The 18514-nt window shown below is 36.5% G+C and overlaps 1 protein-coding gene across 1 annotated transcript in view; it reads left to right on the top strand.

Annotated features, from left to right (window-relative positions):
* The window catches only part of STPG2 (sperm tail PG-rich repeat containing 2), a 181474-nt gene that overhangs the window by 63519 nt on the left and 99441 nt on the right, over positions 1–18514 (top strand). The window contains exon 11 of the mRNA XM_087875365.1: positions 10160–10325. Coding sequence (XP_087731491.1) covers positions 10160–10325 — 166 coding nt within the window. The remainder of the gene's footprint in view (positions 1–10159; positions 10326–18514) is intronic.

Raw genomic sequence — 18514 nt, 5'->3', positions numbered from 1 at the left:
AAAGAATCAGGGTTTTAGATATGTTTTGACTTAATGGATACTGGATGGTTCTCTTGATTTCTTGGGAGGCAGCTGATCTATATTTATGTAATGGCTCTCTGGAGTCCAGGGATCACTGGCTATCGCTTTGTCAGACTCAGTCTTTACATCACCTCTGAAAAACCATTTGAGAAAAGAGGGCCCATTGAGTGATATGCCAATGCAGCAGAAGAACTATAATATAATGGGAGATTGGATGCCATTGATGCAGATACTGAAGCGACTGGGTCTGTGTGTATAGGATACTATGAATCCCAAAGTATTTAGATATGAACTGATGGTTTCCTTCTCCAATTTACCACCAAAATTATTTGGCAAACTTTATTTTCACTTTTCTTGAAGTTCTGCAGCATAGCTTACCTCAGGTGGAATTTTGTGACATCATTAGATGTATGTTCTTATTAAAAAAAAACCCTTTAGCTTGCTTTAAATCCCTATTGGCGTTGCAAATGCAGTTTTTTACCTTACAGCGCTAAACATTGTAATAGGTGTTATTAGTGCTTCACAGTGAATATTATGATAGAAAGTAAACTAAAAAGTAATAAAAAACTCTGGTTTTTGTAATCTTTGCAACAGAGATGACCAATGTAAAGTAGTGATTGAGGTATTGAACTAAGACTATGGAGTCCAGGTTCAAGACCCGATTTGAATACAGCAAATCTCACTCTATCGTTTTGAAGATTCAGATGAACTTAATTCAGAATAAATTTGTTGTAGGATTAATATTGAGGAAGACTCTTATTTATACTACTCTCAGAGAGAACCATGAATATAAAAATGTCAATGTTATAGGATTCCAGAGATCATTGGTGGGCATCTTATCGATTACATATAGTCCTTAGGGTTTTTTTTGTAGCCTAAAACAGTTTGTGGGAAGGTTTGCCCACTTTTCCACAGCGTTTTGAGGATTGGCCTGTTTGAGCTGTGAGGAATAAATTGCTAAGAGCAGTGAGGAACCAGTGATCCTTATATATTGTTATAAAAGATAAAGCCACTAGTACTGGAAACCAAATTTTCAGGAGAGCAATCTCTGAGAAGAAAGCTCCCTTCCCCTCTAAATGACCCTTTAGATGATGTGTGGCCTGTTGCCTCATTTGCACTTTCAGTTTTGGCCTTCCTATGCGCATTATGCAGACCATCCATTGTGTGTCATTTCTTCTATCTCCTCAGGCCTCCTCAAAATCTCACCATGTTAAACTCGGCCCTTGTGTATTAAAATGCAGGAGTTGCTCAGATAAATATTGATGGCGGCTATATCAGTCTTTATGTCTAGTTCATCAAGTATTTTCGTTTCCCCCTGTGGTAGACAGAACTATATTGTACACCTCAGAGTATTACATTCAATAGGGATGTCCTTTGGGTGAAATAAATGCTAACTTGTCCATTAATAAGCAATTGTTCCCAAAGTTGCTTATAATGATGGATGTGTTGCACCGACCTCTGACTACTGATTTAAGGAGCATTGACTGGCATCAGGGGAAATCCCTGGTTGTTCCAGATTTCAGGCAACATAAATCAAAACAGTCAGATGTCATTAAATGCTCTCAATACCAAGAAGTTTAGCTGTAGGCAACAATGAATGGTTCTACAGAGGCCGCTATTATATATCCCAAGGAGTTGTCATCTGACAGCTTTTACTGTTTGTGCCTTGCTTTTTGATAAATTGTTGGCTCTTGATAAAAACTAATTTTCAGATATTTCATGAGAGGGTTCTTTTCCTGCAGCTGCTCCCACCAAGCTCAGTCATGCAAGCTTAGAAATAGAACATTGCTATTCAAATGCGAAGCTGTCTGTATGGTAGTGTCTTTGGGCTCTGTTATAGTTAGGAAGGGAAAATTCACAGTGACAGTTCTCTGTGCTTTTGCACAGTGCCGTATGGAACTGAAAAACAGCGTTTTGTGCCAGAAAAGGGTGTGTGTGTGTGTCGCTGATGTTTGGCAGTGGAGGAGGGAGACATTTCTATTATGGAGAACAGAGAGGTTTGGGAAGGAGGGGTTCATTTTTTTTTGACAGCAAGCATCAATATGGGTGGGGAATCTCGCTGCACTGTAGTCTTACCTGGTTTGGAATATAAATTTGTCCAATTTGTAAGGCTTGGATTATATTTATGAGTAGATCATTCTTTCTCACAGCAATTTTTATCTTCTGGGAATATAAGAAAAGAGAAACAGAGATTATTCACGAAAAGCTAAGCTTTTAGAAGTTCTCATTATTTTTGATTTATCCTGTAGTCTTTTTTCTTACAGAATTGAGGGTATCAGGATCGGTGTCGGCCACATCATTTTATGGCAGTATATACTCATATGTTATTCTGGTCCATTGATTTTGTTCTGACAAATAGTTTAAAAATGTATCCCAGAAATCTTCATGTTTTGTGGTGCAGAACTTTTGGGCAGATGTTTGATATGCATTTTTTTACACATCTTTCAGAAGTACCCCTAATTTATGTGGGCAACAAATACTAATGCACATGGTTTAAATGCAACTTTTTTTTTAGTTGTGTAGGGGCAGGGTGCCAAATATGTGGTACTTCTCCCTATTGTGAATGGGGCCACGGTTTCCTAAACTGAGCAGTTGTGTAGTTTGGAGGTTCTTCTGAATAGGATTCTCTCTTAGATCCCTGACTGAGATATTAACCAGGAACCATTTTTGTGTCCACTGTGGTTGACACAGTGACTGCATTTCTTTTTTGAAAAAAAATGTCCTTAAAACTGTAGTTTTGCACTCGTGACTTCTAGGGTTAGTTTAAAAAAAAAAAAAGCTGTTCCAGTATTACATTAACTAATTTGGAAATCACAACCATCAGCAATGAGGTTGCTCTGAAACTGTTTCTTAACCTCAACCACTTTTAAGATGTGTGGCCTCCCAACTCCCAGATTTCCCCAGCCAGCATCTTAAAGTGACTGAGGTTAAGAGGCACAGTTCTAGAAGAACGCAGCATCCCCATTCTGCCTGTGCTAAAAGGATTGCAGCGGCTGCCAATTTGCTTCTGAGTGAATTATGGGTGTGCAGTGATTTGATTTGAAGGGGAAAAAAGGTAATTCAGAACATTGAAAATAGAATGGCTTTTTAAAGTAATTTGATAAGCAGTCTTGCTTTTTCTTAGAATCCCGCAGCTGGAAATTCACCTGTCTTTCACATGTACACAAGTTTAAGTGACCTCCAATAGATTAAGGAAAAAAAGGGGCCTGGATTTATAAGAAGTCATTCTGGACTGGAGCCACTTACTTGTTTTCTTTCATTCCAGGTGGAGAAGGAAAGGAAACAAATTGTGATTTAAATAATGATTTAAAAATTCAAGACTTTCTTGACACGTAGGTTCAGTTTGTGTAACAAAGAATTCAGTATTCATATTCAGTATAATCTTTTTCTTTGCTACGATAGTAACAGAAATCACATGCCTAATTGTGCAAATGTTTGGGATTTCATTGTTCCATTCTTTGCTAATTACACCTAACTGTCACATGTTTAAACCATGCTTAATATAAATTGAATTAGAATATGTGAACCCATCATCATATTTCTCATGTTTATCTACTTCCACCTCCACTTGCCCTCCACAAATTCCCCGGAAGTTACATATATTAGAATATGAATTGAGTTTCTTTCCCCCATCAGAAATCACATTAACATTCCTTATATGCATTTGTTCATATTTTAGAAATGTACTATCCAGCTAGTCCTCACTAAGCAACCACAATTAGGACTGGCAACTTGGTCACTAAGCACTGCAGTCACTAAGCAGAAAGTCAAATGACCGCAATGGGTTTATGGCCCTTTGGTTTTTAAGTGAAGTGATGCAGATGCTAAGTGAAAAAACACGTAAGTACAATATAATTGGTCTTCCACTTTGTGGGAGATCATGTGACTGGGATATTGTTGTAAATGTGATGATTACTTGCAAAGTTATTCTTTTAGTACTGTTGTAACTTCGCATGGTTGCTGCTCAAGGCAATAAGTAAACAAAGAATTTATTTGCTCTGTTTTTCCATATTCACAGAGGTATAATATTGGAAAACATTAATTAATGTAATAATTCTCTTGCTCTTTTAAGTAGTATAGTCCATTTTACTTATTCTGTTGCATGCATAAGCCAAACTTTTCTGGCAGTGTGAAATACCATCAAATGCTAACTGTTTAGATAATCCCAACATTTCATGCACAGTATTATTTTGTTATTCCAAAAGGATATATTTACAAAGATTAAGCATCTGGGTAGGCAGAATATGCATGCTTTGTTTATCCAGTTGAAACTTCAAAAAAACAAGTGAGTTGCTTGGGATTTTAGTACCTTAAAATAATAAAGGAAGATATTAACTTGACCAAAAGGTGCAATCATTTACTATTGTTATTTTCTCTGGAAAGGATGGCCAAGATAGAATACTATGCCTGCTATAATTATATTCTGAGAGTTATCTTCATGGATTTATTTTCTTTACTAGAAGACACATTGTTAGGAAAATCAGAACAATATTTAATTTCTTTCCTAAGTGAAGATTCATTGTCCTAAAACGTTTAGACAATAATTAAATCTGAAGGCTGCCTTGAATACCAGTATCTTACAGAATGTCGTAAATTACTTTCCTAAATCTCATAAATTGGTAGTATCATTTTAGGACTTTTCTTGATTAGGAGACAAACTCTGTGTGAGCAGATCTTGTGCCTGATTTTTCTGCAAAACCTGCAAAGTGGCATTTATAGTGGCCCCACATGGTCGTAGGTAGAAAGAAAAGTTAAGATTCTGGATATAGAGAAATACTTAATGAATACACCTGTAGATTCCTGGTCACAATGTTAGAAAGCTCCAGTAAAGGAAACACCACCTTGTTGGCAATGCGTCTGAAGTCTGTTTTCCAATTCTGTTTTACTAAACCTATTTAGAAGATTTACCAGGATAGAGGGGTATTTTGAGAACTACTTACTACAGGCTTATTTTTTTTTAGGAAAATTGGTATTCAACACCTTTTTGCTTATTCCTTTATGGAACAGAGGAGAAAGTTAACGTAACAAAATATACTTAAGAATTAGCCCCTGATTAGAGAAAGATGACATGACTTTCATGGGTGCAGGAAATAATGAAGATTATGCTGTAATTTATACTGGTATTTTGAAGTAAATTCATTTATTTGGAAAGAAAAAATACAGTTATTAAGAACCTCATATATTGCTGTTTTGAAAAGATCAGAATTCCAACTAAATGTGTCTTCCACAAGAGAGTACAATTTCATTCCTTTCCTTTGCTTATTTTGGATGAACCTGGGTAAGCACGGAAAACAGTGATGGGATTCAAATAATTTAACAACCGGTTCTCTGCCCTAATGACTGTCTGGGTGGGTGTGGCCATGGTGGGCGTGGCCAGGAGTGTGACAGGCAGCACTCTGCCTCCTGCACTCCCTTGGGAGCAAAAATGGGGCATGGGGGGGCCTTGCCCCCCCCACGGCCCATTTTGGGCCTAGGAGGCCTCCCTGTACTTACCTGGGAGCCAAAATGGGACGCATGGGAACTCCTGGAAGAGGCAGGGCTGGAAGGGACGGAGCCAGCCAGCAATTTAACTACCGGTTTGCCGGAACTGGCCGGAACTGGCTGAATCCCACCACTGACTGAAAACCAACCAAATAAAGTGATAGCTAATATCCATCCAGTCCAGTTGTTGACTGAAATGGCAGAGAACTTCATTTTTCTAATAAAACAGGGATGCCTCTCCAGGGATCATAAAATAAGCTGTGTTAGCCCACTTATCAAAATAATTTCTTTCTTACTTGTTTCCCCCTTGTCTGGGGTTATTCAATATAACTATTTTGTACATTTCTGCAACTTGCAAAATAAATGTCTTCATGCCTTAGCACTTTTTTCTTTTGTAAAACCAAATAGATTGCAGCTGTTTGTTACATGTTAATTCTGAAAAGCATTCTCATTTCGTATTCCATAATAGTGCCCTGGATTTTGTTCTAAACTCTGCAATATTGTTTCATGCATATGTTTAATGTTTGAAGAAATACAAACATTCTAGAATTTGATGATATGCAACTTTGACTATTAAATATAGAAACATGTTAAAAATTTGAAAGTTTTGCAAATTTAAACACTGTTTCCATAGCTTTTGCTGTTAGAGTTACCGTGATATGTTAAGATGTAGCTTCTCAGAAATGCTTAATAATGTGATGCTTTATAAAGTACCTCAAACTTCTTCCTTCCTTCCTTCTTTTTTTCTTCTTCCTTCTTCCCTGGGGACAATTAGCCCTCCAGTTGTTAGGTGGCTATTTTGATAGTCTATGAGATGGTTTCCTACAACAATTCTCTTGCAGTTTGCCATGCAACTGAAGCCTTGTTTGGGTTCATATATTCATATATTTTGGTTTGCTGAGTTACAGTTGACTGAGTCACATGACAACCCATGGTTTATAAACCAAAATAGCTATGTTCATGAATTATGCTAAGCCAAAAGCACCTTTCCCGCCCGAAACCCACACTTATTTAGAATTAAATAGAAACATATTACATGCCGTGTCTCAATTATCCATGGGCCACTTTTCATTGTGAGAAAGTATTACAAATATTCAATTTGCAGTTGAACAGAAGGGAAGAAGTAGAGCTGAAACAAAACTACAAGATGTCATTTTAATTCAGTCCCAATCTAATCTGAAGTAGAATGATAGAGACCCTAAAACATGCTTTTTCAATATTTTGAACAATTATTTTTAAAATTGCATTTTTATTACATAAGTGATGTTGCTTGTTCAATTTTGAATAAATATCTCCAGACCTATATTAATTTTCCCTAGGTGCCATCAATAACCCAGTGAAGTTGGTACAATCACTCTTGCAGTTGGTGTATTATCAAGATAGGATGTAGCCTTTGCTGACCTGACCAGTTTCAAAAAGCTACTTCAATGAGAGTCTACTTGGAAGTACAGGACTATAGACTAGGTCATGCTGGCTGGGAGATGAAATCCTCAAATTTTAAAGTTGCCAAAGTTGGACACTCCTGGGCTAGGCTGAGGTTGAAAAATTTCAAAGAGGGAACAACTGGTGAGCTATAATTCCAAGAAAATAATAAGATGAGCCCAACTTGATTGAGATTTTCCTTCTATTTGATGCATTGGAACTTTTTGTGGGGATTTCCCTAGCTAACAAAGTCTAGGCAGTTACCATGTATACATTTTACTGTGAAAATAAATGGTATTATTTACATGTTTCCCCATGCTTAACTGAGTTTATTTTAGAGTGCAATGAAATGTGGGGACAAGATTCCATAAGGTTAAAAAGGGACCCTGTAGGACTGAGCTCTCATGCTACGTACTTTGATAAGGCAGAAAAATAACTGCTTAAATGAGGGCAAATCTAAATGCAGAATTAAAGTTTAATGGGCCCAATATGGGCTCAGATAGCCCATAGCTCAGAAAATCGAAGAAAAGAATAAATCAATAGAACAAAAAAAAGAAAAAAATGATTGGCAGATTTTTTTGATAGGCTGGGAGGAACAGCTGACAAAAACATGGGAAAAATAGAGTTTCTTCTTAGGAACATGTTTTTAATTCCTGGTGGTCATTCAGGGAAGAAAAGTGTTTTTGGAATAAAGTGTCTTAAAAAAATCACATTACCACCTATAAAACATGTTCCAAAATACAGTGTGTATGTGTGTGTGTGCATATATATATATTATATTATTAACTATAAATATTAACTACACACACACACACACACACACACACACACACACACATATATATATGAATTTGATTTATATGCTGCCCTTCTCCGGAGACTCAGGGCGGCTTACAATACGTTAAGCAATAGCCTTCATACTTTCGTATATTTATACAAAGTCAGCTTATTGCCCCCACAAACTGGGTCCTCAATTTACCTACCTTAGAAAGGATGGAAGGCTGAGTCAACCTTGAGCCTGGTGAGATTCGAACTTAAAGTAATTGCAGACAGCTGGTGTTAATCACAAATGCTTTTTTTAGTTTGCTGAGCCACCAGGCCCTATCCCATATGTAGATAGTTTTGCAGTTTTTATCTTTTCAGAAAGAAAGACTGTAAGTAAAGTCTTAATAATTCTTTCTTTCTTTCTTTCTTTCTTTCTTTCTTTCTTTCTTTCTTTCTTTCTTTCTTTCGTTTGACAAACATGTACGAGATAATAGGAATAAGTATAAACATGGATATTAATACAGGAAATGGGTACAAATAAATGGGGACAGTAGGACAGGGACGGAAGGCATGCTGGTGCACTTATGCACGCCCCTTACAGACCTCTTAGGAATTCTTAGTAAGAAACATATAGATTCTCTCTCTCTATGCTGCCTTTCTGGTATTTGTCAGGAAGAGAAGATATGCCTTGTTTTGCAGGTTATATGGTGCAGTGAATAAGCAATGTAGCTTTAGCTTTTTAAGACTGTAAAATGCATAACTGATTAGTGAGGCAAACTGGCAGTCATCATGGTTGATTTTCCAGGCATGACAATAACCTGTTAGATGAAAAGCAGCTGTTCATTTTACAATAGATATAAAATATTTAATTTTACTTTTGCTTTTTTATAAGATTTTTCTTGTATGATTGATGGTTGTATTTTTAACCATTCTGCTGTGCTTAGAACATATTGAGATAATAATTTAAACAGTTATAAACCTACTTGTTGCACAATGTTAATTGCAATATGACTACTATAAGAGTCACATTTATCAGTTGATTTGTTAAAGCAGACATATCTTTTTTCATGGAGGCTTGAAAAAAGGAACTGTTTTAAAGAACAGAAGTACTGTGCTCACACTTGTGCAAGTGAGAATCCCTTCTTTCTCATGCTTTTTGTAGCATCTTCCATCTTGTTTTCTTACTCTCCTGTGCCATTGCTCACCACAAATAAAAAGGTATCCTTAAAATTTCAAGTAAACGACAATAAAAATATTCCAGTCCTTTAAAAAATAACAGTGAAGAGAGCATTTAAAACAAAATTATGTCTTTGCATATTTTGATGGAAGGTTTAGGTGCACTTAAAAATTTCATTGGCTCCTTGCAACTGATGATAGTTAATTTAAAATTATTATTGTCATTATTAATAGTAATGTTTCTGTGATGTTGATTAATGTCCTAATAGAATGATGAAAGCCTAGATGTTTTAATTTAATTAGAAATGATTAAATCTGAAATAAACAGGTTCATCCTTGATAATAAATTAACACTTCAATTGGAATCAAGCAAGAACTGTTCAATTAAGAAATGCTGAATAAGGAAATACATTATTATTTTGCACTAAGAATATAAACATATATAATCATCTGTCTGCTTCCTAAAACTCTTAATATAAGAATTGAAAATTGTAGTGTAGAAAGAAATTAGCATAGCAGTAAGTGAATCCTAACTGCATTTAAGGCCCTTTTGCTGGAAATACAAAGCTATAGCCAGATCCATGATTTTGTGGCCAATATATAAGAATAATTTACTAAACTTAGCATATTCAAATTATTTAAATCTTCAAAGGTCATCATCTGCTTTCTAGTTTATAGAGAGTGACAATATAACTCTCTCTTTAGTGCATGGAAAGGGTACTTTCACATTTGCAAGATTCTGTTAATGTAACTTACAATATAGATAGAGCTTTATCTGTATCCCTGGCTGTGCTTCTTGTCTGGACTAATTCGTAAGGCTAACATCAGTCTTGTCAGTCTCATAGTAACCCTCCCATCCCTCCGTTTTACTCTTCTAAAAACTAGAGAGAGTTGCTTTCATTTCCCCTCCTCTTTCAGGCTCCAGTTTTATTCATCAGGCCGTTGTCTAGGCTGCAGCTCTTCCTCTGGTCTCCCAAGGTCATTCCCACTTTCCATTCTGCTAAAAACTAAATAATAAAAGGGCTTGCCGAAGTGAGTATGCTGCCCAGAGATGTTATCATGATTCATATCACTATTCAAATGGAACAGCATGGATGTGGCAGTTCCTGCACTGTATCCTTTCCTAAACTTTAATTACAATATGCCTGTTTTAAAATATCAAGTGCTTTTTTTTTTAGCATTTTCTGTTAATTGTAGCTTTTCTACACTTTTATGTAATTTGTTAATAAATTGTTAACTAACATAAAACTAACATAAAATGCCCATTTTATCTTATACTTTTTCTTAATTATAGGCTGTTCCACCTCCAGGTTCTTATGAGGTTCATAAATCATTTGAGAAATCACAGGGTAAGAGTGAATATATGGGTCCACGAACTGTGGTGGCTAGAAGAAGGCATGCATCTTTTCTCAGTGGAACGCTTAGGGAAAATGCATTAAAGATCAAGAACGAAATACCAGGTAAGTACATTACATAATTTTCAAATTGAACTGTAACTAGATACATTTTAATGATGATGTGTCATCTAAATACTTGTCTGCCTGTTTACCATCTATTATTAACTGCTTCGTAAGATGTCATATTGGCTGTCTTGCTTCTTAGCTGGTTAAAGAAATGTTAGGAAAGTTTAATTCCCCTCAGCAGAGGGTAGCACTTGGCTAAACTGACTGTATGTGGAAGCTAAAAAGGGACAAATACTGGTTAGGCCTTGATGACATTAGGCCCGGATTAGAGACCAGCCAATCAATTTTTGTTACAACCTGTGGATCTACAGTCATATCCGTAAAAAAGAAGACATGACCCGGATGCTGTTTATGGTTGTGTATGATGGTGTTCATTGATCCGAACCTATGGGACCAATGCTAGGATGATGATGAAGATGAAGATGAAGATGAAGATGACTAGTTGGGCCCTGAATGGAAGACTTTCAAGTAATGTAAGGGTTATAGCCTAGGTCAGGAAGTTAAACAACTAGTAACTCTTTATTGTTGCCAAGAAAAATGCTTGAATATATCCAAGCTATCACTGGGACTTGACCTTGACTTGAATTTTCTAGAATTCTAGAATTTTAAGAATGTTACTTAAGTAGTGGGATGTCCCTGTCTCTCCCCCCTCCCCCTTTTGCTGATTGTTCAGATGAGATCAAGGCTTTTCCAGAAATGCTTACAGCTAATTTATTAGAGTAATATTGATAAAAGACTCAAACAAGTGAATGAAAAATGAGATAATTTTAGAATATTGGTTGCATTTCTTTCTCAACAAGCTAATTTGAGATTCTGAGGCTAGTTCCTTATCTCAATCAAGACAATTTTGAGGCTCTGTGGTAAGTGACTTCTTAAGTAGTGCTTTAAATGATACGAAATGGGATTGATCTCCCTATGTTGCCAGATTATGGAATTTTTGCCCTGATTTCTGAATCCCAGTTGGTATTCATGCATGCAGTCTGCCAGTCTTAAATGAGGCCTTGTTTAAAAACTGCCTCTGTTTAGTGACTGTTTGAAGTTACATTGGCACTAAAAGTAACTTATGACCACTCCTTACATCTACAACTGTTGCATCTTTACAGTCATATGATCAAAATTCAGGCATTTTACAACTGGTAGGGATTTGTGATAATCTCAACTGGCTTCTGACAAGCAGAGCCAATGGAGAAGCCGGCAGTAAAGGTTGCAGTCACAACAGCCAATTGTGATTCACTTAATGAAAAATTGGGCAGTGATCTATCTCTGTCACAATTGCATGATCTTTCACTTAGTGATCATGACACTTAGTGATGGAATTGCCAGTCCCGATTATGGTTGCTAGGCAAAAATACCCTTATACTTGTCTGTCCTACAAAGTGACTGTTATAGTACTTTCTATATTTCAGATGACTCCTATTTCTTCTTCCTTGATTACAGATAGTCCTCGAGTTACGACTACAATTGAGCCCACAATTTCTGTGCTAAGTGAAACATTTGTTAAGTGAATTTTGCCCCATTTTATGACTTTTCTTGCCACAGTTGTTCAGAGAATCACTGCAGTTGTTAAGTTAGTAACACGGTTGTTAATTGAATCTGACTTCCCCATTGAGTTTGCTTGTCAAAAGGTCGCAAAAGGTGATCACATGACCATGGGACACTGCAGCCATCATAAATATGAGTCAGTTGCCCAGTGCCTAAATTTTGATCATATGATCATGGGTAAGCTACAATGGTTGTTAATATGAAAAATGGTCATGAGTTACTTTTTCAGTGCCATAGTAACTTTGAACGGTCACTAAATGAACTGTTGTAAGTCGAGGGCTACCTGTATTGGGTCTTTTGGTTTGCTTAAGATATTTTGAAAATATGTTTTGATAAAAACTTCAGTGTTCAAAACTTCAAAAACACATGGAAACGATCACAATTTCAACTGGGAAACGGTTAACATTTTAGTTCAAGTCAAATTATTAAATATTGTATAGCCAGCAATCCCCATTCTCCCTCCCACTGATGATGTTACCTAATTGCACAATTAGACTTAGAGTAACTTTATTGTCACTTTATATGTATACTAATCGGCATACATTAAAATGAAACTTCGTTGCATACAGCTCTCAAAAGGTCACCACCTCCAATATACACTACATAAACATGACAAAATAAATAAATAAATACAAAATTATGCATATAGCCACATATATTATATAAAACAAAGAAACAACACAGTCTAGTCCAGATGTATACATGTACATGGTGAGAAAAACGAATCTTGCGAGTTTACCAGACAACTGGCATAGGAAACAAAGTTGTTACAAAATCTGATAGTCCTGCTAGAAATACTTTGAAACCTACTCCCAGAGGGGAGCAACAGAAACAGACCGTAAAGTGGGTGTGTGGGGTCTCTAACAATGCTTTGAGCTCTAAGCACATAATGCTTATAAGCAGCATCCTGAATAACAGGGAGAGAGCTTCCTATAATCTTCTCGGCTGTCCTTACCACTCTTTGTATGGATCTTCTCCTCACCCCGCCACCCATTTTGGGCCTGGCAAACCTCCCTGAAGCCTCCTGGGACCAAAAACGGGCTGTGGGGAAGGACAACCGCCAGAACCCGGAGTGTGTCAATGAAGTGCCCCCCCGCCCGCCACCAAGAACAAGCCAGCGCAGCCCCCTGCCCCTTCTGCCAAGGGAGCACGCCCGCTTCCCGGCTGGCACGTCTCTTACCCTGGCGCCGGACAGATGTTCCTTCGGCATGGACTCCGCTCCTGCGGCAGCACTACTTGTTCTTGGTGGCTGGCAAGGGGGAGCGGCGGCTCTCTTCCAGAATCCTGGGCGCAAGCAGCAGGGTGACAACTGCTGCCCTCCCTCACCAGCCACCGAGAACAAGCAGCGATACCCCTGCTACTTTCCTGGGGCTGTGCAGCAGATTTCACCCTGCCACTTGCACCCGGGATTCTGGAGGAGAACCACTGCCCCCCCTCGCCAACCACAGAGAACAAGCAGCGATGCCCTGCTACTTTCCTGGGGTTGCGGGCCTGTGCAGTGGTTCTCACCTTGGCACCGGACTGATGTTCCTTCAGCATGGACTCTGTTCTCCTCCAGAATCCAGAATATTAATATATTAATATTAATATTAATAAAACTGTAATAAAATAAAGAATGAAAACACAAAATGGAGATTTTGACTTAAATCTATTAAAGTAAACTTCTTTGAAGGCCAGTAATAATATGGCTGATAGTTTTCAGTTGGAAAAGAATAAATCACCAGCTATTATCACAAAATCTCTCGTAATGCAAGTTGAAACACTTAAGTTTGATTTTGTTTCCTTTTCCCCTTGATTTTATTTAACTATTTAGCTTTTCTATTAACTAATACTTAATTTAATGAATCAAATTACGTACTTTTAGTTTGATTCTTAAGACCTAATTCAACGGTTGATCACTGTTGATTTGCAAGACAGTAAGATTAATAAATTTTGATTCCAAAAACCTTCACAAACTTTTCACAGGATGAACTTGTTTTGTTCATTCTATTTAGCAGTCAGTAAAACGATAAGTAAAATATAGCACTATGAATATCATCAGAATACAGAATAACAGAGTTGGAAGGGACCTTGGAGGTCTTCTAATTCAACTCTCTAATCGGGGAGGAAACCCTATATCATTAACTGATATACCTATCAAGAGTTGAGTTAATGTCCATGGGGCTTGTCTCACTATCACCGCTAAGAATACTAAGAAACTGGAATCTAGTGATAGTTTTTGTCATATGTGACAAGATGAGAAGTTCTAAATATGAAGAGACATCAAATGCAGAAATGAGAACTATAAACAAGATTTCTTTGTATATTATTCCATAGTTTTGCATATGAAAAATGATCCATTTGTTCAGCTTGTCCCCAGTAAAGGCCATGCAAATTGGAAATTATGGGAGTTAAAATACAACATAATGCAATTTATGCCTTATAGTGAGCATTTATTTACAAAACCAATAGCCTTACCTTACCCATTGAAGTACTGCTGCATCTTGGCTATGCTACTGTAGAAAAGTCTTTTTGAAGGTTAACCTTGTAACCTGCTCTAGGGAAGAAATATGCCAGATTGTTTAAGTAAATCATTGTAGAGAGCCTAATCTTTTACCCCAAGACATAAATCTACCACTTTGCATTGTTACATTAAAAAACACACACATCTTAATGCATCAGTGGCAATCACTGTTCTGAGACTGAGGTGATAGGATTCATTGTAGACACAGTTTGTCCCAACAAATAAAAGCCTTTGGTACAATGGAAAGATCTTGTGTTTCCTAAAGAATTTCTGGATCTGAGTAAGCATTTTGTTGGTATGAGACTCTTGTATATAGAAATAAAATTAAAATATAGCAATGGATCAGCAAATGTTCATTTTTATTTCAGTAAAATTACTGTCAATATAAAATATAAAGCTACTTTATGATTTTAAGTACTATCTTAAAATATTCAACATTATTATGTATAATATTTGCTTTAAATGTTGCTATAATGAAAGAATAGAGGTGTGTGTGTGTGTGTGTGAGAGAGAGAGAGGGGGGGGGAAAAGAGGAATGCTGCCAACTCTGCTTTATCAGTTAACATTGTGTGTTTAGTCTCATCTATTATTATTTTGGTTACATTGTATTTGGTAGATGATATAAGCTTTGCTTAGTGCAATTTTTATGTGATTGATGTTTAACACTTAATTAGTAATAATGTGAAACAATGTACAGCTATTCATTCATTGCGTTGATTCTAAGAGCTACTGTTTGAATCATTGCTAAAACTCATTATGTTCCATGGCACATTCACACAGGAAATTACTTGAAGTAACAAATAAATTTTATTTTCAAAATTAATTGGACAGATCATATAAAGGTAGCTGTGTCCACTTTTTCCAGTCTCTTTTAACATAACAGTTATTGTGCTGTGGAAACTAATTACATCTTCTATTTAGTTTTTGGCTTGTAACATTGTATTCCAAAATAGCTGAAAGTATTTAAAGCTTTTAAACTGTACTCTTAGGCGGCATATGTAAAAGCACAAAGTTGAAATAATAAAGTTTTGAACAGGGGTTCTGGGCTTTTACTATGATCTGTTCATTGTCTCGACTCACTTTTGAAAGGCAGTGTAAATGCTGAGGTAGATACCCGAGGTATCTACACTGTATTTTCTACAGGTGGGCCTGAAGACAAAGTTGCAGCAAACTTCTGTATTTAAGCCATCAATCCCAGCTAAATAACTAAGTAGCAATCCAGTAAAAACAATATATAAACATATGAAACATTAATAAAACAAAAATAACCATTGTCAGTAGTCAAAATCCATCCTTGGGTCCAGCTTACACCATTGTAAGAATTCTTCACCTTCACGCTGTCTCTCCAAACACAGTGACAAAGCCATGTCTTTAAGGGCCTTCTGAAAGCCTGGCATGGTCAGGGCCAATCTAAGAGGCTATTCCAAAGGATGGGTGCCAGGGTAGAAAAGGCTCTCTTCCTGAGCCCCACCAGATGACACTTTTTCCACAGATGAGACCCATAATATACCTCTCCTGTTGGTCTGGATGGGATGGGTAGATGTAACCAAGATGAAGTGGTCCTCCAAATTAACCTGATCCTGTGCCTTATAGATCTTTATAGGTCAATACCAAAACCTTGAACTGAACCTAAAAATATACTGGCAACCATTGCAGCTTGTGTCGCTCAAGTATAATGTATTCTAATGAAAGAGTGCGCATAATACCATATAACCATCAAATATTGTGCCCACATGTGCTTCATATTACTATTCCTCATAAGGAGACTACAGGACAGTGATCTTGTGTGGGTTTGAACTCTGAGAGATGAAGGGATCAGTCATCAAGCTCACAACCACAGTGGAGCCTTTTAAAAGATACTGAGTTTGCTAACCTCGGTTTCTAACCATTTTAGGAAATTGCTTATTTAACCATCTTAAAAGCTATTAGAGATATTTGGAACAACATGTTTAAAAGGCTACTTAGTGAGCCCATTTTTATTTCGGAACAAAAGAAAGTTAACTATAAGTTTAAGAACTTGGAAAAAATTGAAATAAACGGCAAAAAATTAAGTAAGATTTTGAAGTAAGAATGCAAGAATCAAGACAAATTTGGAACATTAAAACTTTTACAATAAGATTTTGAAACTTAGTATTTGGAAATTATTATATAAAATAAACAGCATTTTATAGGAAACAATTTTTGTCCACTATAAATCAAAACAGAGATTAAAGATACAAAGAAGCTTTTGTGATGAGACAAAGAATTGAGAGATCAAATGCTATGACAATATTTGAATGAATTAAAGTTTTTCAGAAGTAAAAGAAAGGAATATAAAGTTGGTTTATTTGATCAAGGTTAAAATAAGACATGTTTTTATAAAGTGTTTATAAACCCTTAATGGATTTTTTAGTGATACCAGGATTGAAAAGTTGGTATTTTACAGATTTCCTTACATATAAGGGATGCATATGGAAGAAGAGATATCTATTTATACTTAAATAGGGGTGGAGTGCTACCAAACTTGTTTAGACTTGTGAGGAAGATTGGAAATCACTTCTTTATATGTTTTTTTCTTTATCTCACTTTTTTCTTTTCTTCCTTCTTTACAATCTTCTCTTTTTACTTTCCTTTCTATCATAGTTTACTTTATATTAGTTTTATTACTGTAATTAAAATATTCATTTTAAAAAAATGGAAGTGTGACAGCAACATCCGGAAGAAGGAGTATGAGAAGCAGGAGAAGTACCAGGACCTGAAGGAGGATGTGGAAAGTTAAGGCCAAAGTGGTCCCTTTGGGACATTGACTCTTAAGCTGGGAGTTTTCTGTTCAAAAACTTGCAATGGTAGGAACAGCTAAGCTACTATGCAAATTCCCAGGCCTCTTGTAGAGGATTGAGAAAGACATACTACCCGCAAATGTCTGAAGACATTTTTTTTTTTAAAAAAGTAAGATGGAGATTTTAGATGGCTATTAAAGTAGTAATTATTAGATGCAATATAACATAAAAAGAGCCGAGGTGGCGCAGTGGTTAGAGTGCAGTACTGCAGCTACTTCAGCTGACTGCTAGTTCAGCAGATTAGCAGATCAAACCTCACTGGCTCAAGGTTGACTCAGCCTTCCATCCTTCCGAGGTGGGTAAAATGAGGACCCAGATTGTTGGGGGCAATATGCTATTTAGTATACTGTCTTTGGTGTAAGCCGCCCAGAGTCCTCGGAGAGTGGGCGGCATAGAAATATGAATAATAAACAAACAAACAAACAAACATGGAGAATTGCTGGTGTTGAATGGAGTTCAATTTGAATTGAGCAGCATTATATCATAGCTAATATGATTACAAAAAAGATGTTATCAATAACTTCATTGTGCTATTGCAAAATAATAGCTTTTACACTAGTTCTCAAAACACTACCTGGTTTTAATCTACGCTTGTAATAAGTAGTCAGTATTTTAATGTCTTGTGCCATGAAAATAACGATATTGTTGGATTTTCTCCTTGCCTAAAACTTGGACTTTAGCATCATGTCTCACCACCATAGATGGTGCTTTTTTCTAATTTCTGATCCTGCAGAGTCTGAGCCCATGAACATGCCATAGAATTGAAAGACGCAGGATGACAGACTAAACGTCTGGATTATTTTTTCATGGGAGAAATGCAATGATACATAAATTGACTTCTCTTCTTCTAAAGCAAATTTAAGCAAATAAAACTCTTTTTTTAAAGCAAACCACTGTGAGGTTTTTGCATGAAATGGATTCGCAACTATTGTTCACTAAAATGCTAATCTTGCCTGGATATGAGAGATATCATCAAATTCAGAATAAAACGTCCTATAATACATTGAACAGAGTTTTTGTTTGTTTTGGTTATGTTTCAGATAATAATTCCCTGGTTATTGGTAATAAGTATGCCTTTCTCTTTTTCACTGCATTTTGTTTGGAAATGAAATATTATCTCAAGGGACCTCTACAGTGGATCCCAGTGCTTCCTTAGACTACTGTATCATAACTCTTAAAATTGTAAGTGGAGGCTTGAAGATCTCCAGATACTTGTTAGTTGAAGTAGCATGATCTGAAGGCTCCTGAGGTATTCAAATTGATCTGTGTAGAAACAACTGCCAGAGAAAGCAATTATGGCTTGTTCCTAGCGAACGTTTGAA

The sequence above is a fragment of the Pantherophis guttatus genome, chromosome 8 (assembly GCF_059756535.1).
Source record: "Pantherophis guttatus breed Tessera chromosome 8, ASM5975653v1, whole genome shotgun sequence".
NCBI lineage: Eukaryota > Metazoa > Chordata > Lepidosauria > Squamata > Colubridae > Pantherophis > Pantherophis guttatus.
Note: the sequence above shows the minus strand (reverse complement) of the source record. Positions and strands in the feature narration are given on the sequence as shown.